The sequence below is a fragment of the Leptonotus elevatus genome, chromosome 13, assembly GCF_054856555.1.
Source record: "Leptonotus elevatus isolate MCC_2025b chromosome 13, RoL_Lele_1.0, whole genome shotgun sequence".
Lineage (NCBI taxonomy): Eukaryota > Metazoa > Chordata > Actinopteri > Syngnathiformes > Syngnathidae > Leptonotus > Leptonotus elevatus.
Window position 1 is genome coordinate 8,252,158 of NC_141251.1, and position 5,994 is coordinate 8,258,151.

General features: G+C 37.0%; 1 protein-coding gene across 3 annotated transcripts in view; it reads left to right on the forward strand.

Moving 5' to 3' along the window:
* ltbp1 (latent transforming growth factor beta binding protein 1) overlaps positions 1–4,753 on the forward strand; it is a 50,884-nt gene extending 46,131 nt beyond the window's left edge. For all 3 annotated transcript variants that reach the window (XM_086092611.1, XM_086092612.1, XM_086092613.1), the window contains 4 exons: positions 83–259; positions 651–803; positions 3,124–3,273; positions 3,409–4,753. In XM_086092611.1, the coding sequence (XP_085948737.1) occupies positions 83–259; positions 651–803; positions 3,124–3,273; positions 3,409–3,581 (653 nt within the window). In that variant the 3' untranslated portion in view covers positions 3,582–4,753. The remainder of the gene's footprint in view (positions 1–82; positions 260–650; positions 804–3,123; positions 3,274–3,408) is intronic.
* The last annotated feature ends 1,241 nt before the right edge of the window (positions 4,754–5,994 follow it).

Here is a 5,994-nt window from a genome sequence, read left to right on the forward strand (position 1 = left end):
TCCAAAAATTATAGAAAAGTAAAAAAAGTGATACATCTAGCCCCGGTCTCCCCTACACATGTGTGTTTGTCCCTGCCCCCAGACCAACATGAGGTGGGCCAGACAGACTTCCAGGGTATCTGCTGGCAGAAGGTGACAGAATCCGTGACATGCACTCTGCCGCTGGGTCACGACAGGAAGACAACATTCACAGAGTGCTGCTGTCTCTTTGGAGAGGCCTGGGGGATGGACTGTGCCTTATGCCCGCCCAAAAACACAGGTACGGTATACAATGTCATAAACAGTACATTTTTACAGCTATGTGGCGCAGGTCCAAATTTAACCCAGGTTTTATCTGCCCCATGATCTGTGATTTATTATATTACAAAATACCTTTTTGGGCATCCTGGATCTTGTACCAGCAGTCATCTGCAATAGTTTTCAGACTGGATTCGGGTTCGAATGTGGGTGTGTGGTTTCATTTTTCGGCCACAGGTGGCAGTCACGATTCCAAATTCAATTTTGCTTGGTTGACAAATATAATCCACTTTCGAACGAGCATCCAGCTTTTGCTCAGTCTAAAAGGTACCCGTGACAGCGTGCCCATATTTGGAAGCTCTGAGGTAGCAGACTGTTATTTCTGTCTTTTTCTTTTTTTTTTTGCTTTCTAGGTGATTATGCGTCCATGTGCAACCTTGCCGGGAGGCATCCTTATGGCCGCGATGCCCTTGTCGCTGGTCCAAGCCATGAATATGAAGTCAGCCCAGATTATTCACCATCACCTGAGGAGCATCCTGCTTTGCCATTTTATGACAATGAGGAATGTAAGTCGTTTCATTTTGTTTTGCACAAGAAGAAAATCATAAAGAAATCTTTTTACTCATTAATTGTAATCCGGGTTGGGAGGGTTACTTTAAAAATGTAATCCAAGTACCATTATAATAGAACTTGATTCATAATAATAATGCATCCGATTTATATAGCGCTTTACTGGACACTCAAAAAAAAAAGGGAAAAATAATAATAATAATAAATTAAATATCAATATGATTTATGGAATGCAAGAAGAAGCCGGAATTTCCAAAATTCAATTTTAAAACATAAGACATAGTAGCCACTTGTTAACCATGCTGCGATGGATGGATGGATAGATAATTCTTTGAACATTGTCACGTTTGTTACAAGTGTAATTGAAGAGTAACTGAGTCAGGAAACCTTTTCAGTTAGTTTTAAACCCCCCCACGCCCGTCTCATTCACTCACACACACACACACACAAATTTGCTGTACTATCTTTGTGGGGCCATCCCATTGACATAATGCATTTCCTAGCCCATTACTTAATGCATTAAAAGTAATTGCAGTGACTTTTTGGGGATATCTTATACATAGTATTTCATTTCTTCTCAATCGTGAATGTAAACAATATTCCGTTGAAAAAAAAAATCAACTCTCCACCTTGTTGTAAGGACACAGTGTGATTTCTGTAATCACAATCAAATGTACCCGTTGCACACACTCGGCCATCTTACGTGTGTCTTCTTTATAGTTTTATCTGAGTGCTTCCGCTGAGCACTTGATGACTGTTCAAAAGGGGACAGAGTAAGCATGCAGCTTTTTCCCTCTGGCCACAAACGTGACCAAAAGTTGTCGAGTGCTTTGCTGCCATCTTGTGTAAGTGATGTTGCAGTTTTTCTGACGTTCCTTATCAGCCATTAAGATCTGACCAAATCTGTCGTAACTGAGTCTCAATCAGTCGCGGTCGAATATCATTAGCCAGCCGTCACAAATAATCAGTAGTCATTGGTAGTGCAGTGCCGTCGTGCACATTCTTTCAAGTGGCACTGGCTGTATTCCCAGACAATATCCTACGCATAATTGTCCTTTAACAGACTGAAGATCCGTGCAGGCTATACTGCAGTCTACTTCTCACCCTAATTTTTCATGATACTTTTCATTTTTTTTCATTTTGAGTTTTGCTTTTCAAATTCTGTTGTTTTAGTGAGTTTTTAGAGTCGGTTCGTCAATTTTGATCAGTTTTTAGTTTTTATTAGTTTTAGTGTTAGCTTTAGTTTTCGATTTAGAAAAAGAAAAAGAAAAAAGAAAAGAAAAATAAAGTATTTTGTAATAAAGTAAGCAACAATTTTTGTATAGCCATACAGTAATATTAAAATAAATCTTGTACATTTAAAATCAAGCCTGAAAACTCATTATGAAATTGACAAAGACAATAATGGACAACATTTTCGCTATAATCACTTTCGTATATAAACCTAAAATGCAATTTCTGTTATTGTTTTCATTTAAAAACTCCACACGGGCGTTGTGTACTGTGCTGACTCGACAGTTTGTGTTTTTCTTGAACATCTGAATTCTACTCTGTGCAGCAGACTGATATATTCAAATCACAGCAGAGAACATTTTTGCTTTTTTTTTTCTCCGGTTCTGCCCACATTCCACACATGCATGTTAAGCTCATTGAAGATTCAAAATATTCCAAACAGTGTGACTGTGAGTGTGAATGAGCTCGTTTAGTTGCAGGCAATAACCCTTTTAAAATCAGAATATTGGCAATATTCAGATTTTGAAACACAAATATTCTTTTATTCTGATTTTTAAAAAACGTAATGTGGTAGAATGCAATTTTCAAATTATTCTTTGACTCATACCAACAAACTATTTCGATTAGTTTCACTATTTTTCTTCCACTTTTGTTAACAAGAGTATGAAAACCTAGATTTTTTTTTATTGTACATTTAGAACAGATATAAAATTTGTGATTACTCTTGAGTTAACTAGTGAAGTGATTTGATTAATTACAATTTTAAAAAAATGTAATCGCTTGATGCCCATAATTAAAAAAAGGAAAAGGAAATAAATATTGTAAACAAATGAGGGGCGTCAGATGATTAAATTATTTTAATTATAATTAATCGCATGACTTCAATAGTTAACTCACAATTAATCAAAAATGTTCTATCTGTTCTAAATGAAAAAAAAAATCTAGGTTTTCATACTCTTGCTAACAAAAGTGGAAAAAATGTGAAACTAATAGCAATAGTGCAAATGAACATTTGACGTCTATAGCCGTCAATGGCAGTTAATGAGTTAATAAAAAAAAACGTTGTCATCATATATGTGTCAGATCCATTCAAGGCGTTTGAGGGCTTGCGAGCGGAGGAGTGCGGGATACTGAACGGCTGCGAAAACGGCCGATGCGTCCGAGTCCAAGAGGGTTACACCTGTGAGTGCTTCGACGGTTACACGCTGGACCCGCCCCGCATGGCCTGCGTTGGTGAGAAAGCAGTTCAACACAAACACAAACACACTGAACAGCGTCATTCCAGCAAAATGTCAAATGACGTTCATATATGTAAGTTATGACTGAAGCGTCTCTCTTCGCTTGCTCCCCCCCCCTCCTCCTCCCCAGATGTGAACGAGTGTTCGGAACTCAACGAGCGCATGTCACTGTGCAAAAACGCAAGATGCATCAACACAGTGGGTTCGTACCGGTGTGTGTGCCTTCCAGGCTTCACTCCCTCTGAAAAGCCAAACTATTGCGTGGAGACGGTAACGCGCCAAACATCAGCGCACACACAGTGAGCGTGGATTGACTGGACTGGGCCACGAGAGACTCTGAAACCACGCACGCACGCACGCACGCACACACGCACACATCTCCCGAGAACAGCAGCTAAAAAAAAGTTCTCTGATTCAATCGACAACATGATTGATTTTTTTTTTCTGGTTTGGTTTCTGGCAATTTCCCCAAATTGCAAAACCTTTCAAATGTATCTGAACATTGCACTCTTCTGAGTCTCATTCTCTTGCTGCATTCCCCGTCTGCGCATTGTTTGTGTTCTGACTGACTTCTTCTATTTAATAGATTTGAATTATATATGATCTTTTTCATACGAAATGTGGGTATTTTTAAATAAACTGAAATGTATTATCTTATAGCTGGTACATTTTTTATGACTATACATATTCCGTTGCCAATGCTTTGTTTCTATAAAAGAAAAGTTTCTCGATATCACATAACGGATATCAAATGCTCTAAGATGTTGTCACTCACTTTTTGCTGGTGATGCGTTCCGCGAACATGTGATTTTGTAAATCAATTGGTAAAAAATGCAAAAGATTGAAATGACAATGCCGAGGTGAGAAATTCTCATAAAGGGCTGAAATACAAATCTTCACCAGGTTGCAAAGTGCTTATGAGCTTATGTGTTCCCCAAACAAAAAAATAACACAGTTGTACTTGGATACATTTCTTCTCCTATGATTTACATTAATTGGTAATAAATCACAACTTTTGATTTTTACATTTAGTGGCCTTTTTTTTTTCAATCGAAATATTATTATTTTTTAATGAACTAGTGCAGCGATATCAAACTCTTTTTTTTTTTCAATTGCCGCACATAGTTATGGTTTCGCAGACAGAGCCTTTATGACTGTGAACCAAAATTAAAAGCTAAAGCCAAACTGTTTCAAGGTTTTTACGTTCTCGACCTGGATTCCCCAACACTGCATATGCACAACAAATTGATGGTCAAATAGGTTTGAAAAACAGAAGCCATTTTTTTTCATGGTTTGCTCAATTGTTGTTCAAATTGCCTCATCTTACCCCATCTATATATATATTTTTTGTGTATTTTGGCTGTGTAGTAAAGAAATACATAAGTACCAATAAGCTCTGAAAGACTTTGCATTATATTTGTGCATTGTCTCCAGAAAAAATAAAAATAAAAATTGTGCATTGTCACAAAACATCACTTGTCCTGCAGTACGTGACAGAATGACACTTAAGAGGTGCGAGGACAAAAAAGAAAATCAGTCGTTAAGCACGACAGGCTACGATGTTGGGCGGAGTGGACATCTTGGAGTTTGATCTTGCCGACTTTTAGTATATTCAAAATCCAGGGAATTTGTGTACGAGTTTTCAAAAAGGGACAAAGTCCCAGAATTGAAATATGAAAAAATAATTTTTTTAAATTCATTTTGTAAATGTAAATGAAACGAGACCAACTGATTATTAGTGAGCCACAGTTTGTGGTATCTTGCCGTGATGCATAGACAACTGCATCATCCATGGACATTGCTTAGCCTTTAACTCATTCACTGCCATTGACGGCTATATACGTCAAAAATTCATTTGAACTATTTCTATTGGTTTAACATTTTTCCCCACTTTTGTTAACAAGAGTATGAAAACCTAGGGGGGAAAAATATTGTACATTTAGCACAGATATAAAATTTGTGATTAATCGTGAGTTAACTAGTGAAGTCATGCAATTAATTATGATTTTAAAAAAATGAATTGCCTGATACCCCTAATTTTTATTGTCTTCTTTTAAAAATGAAAAGAAAATATTATTTAAAATAAATAAATAATAAAAATTACTTTAAAAAAAGAAAAGAAGAAGAAAAGATTATTAAAAATTAGGGGCGTCAGGCGATTAAATTTTTTCCGTAATTAATCGCATGACTTCACTAGTTAACTCACGATTAATCACAATTTGATATCTGTTCTAAATGTACCCCAAAAAAAATTATAGGTTTTAATACAATTGTTAACAAAAATTTAAACTAATAGAAATAGTTCAAATTAATTTTTGACGTATATAGCCGTCAATGGCAGTGAATGAGTTAAGATTAATGCTAATGCTAACACCAAATGGGAAATGCCATCAAGCGCTAACCAAGAGCATCTCTGTGACGGTACGCTTTTGACAGAAGCTCCTATATCAAGTCACATTTTAGTCTGCCAAACCATACCAGACTAGAGTTTTCATCATCAACCACAAGTACTACCATTGCGCAAGATCGGCATCGAGTAGTGGTGCGAGTCTGTGAGATGAACTCAGCAGCTGTCCAGCACCTAACCTTTGTTTCCAGTAAATGGACAATCTATTAATAGATGCAAAATGTGACCGAGTGAGAGGGCGAGCGCGAGGAAGTTACTGGATGGAGTTCACCTCTTCATGTGATCATTTTTTTTGTCTCTGTGAGCACA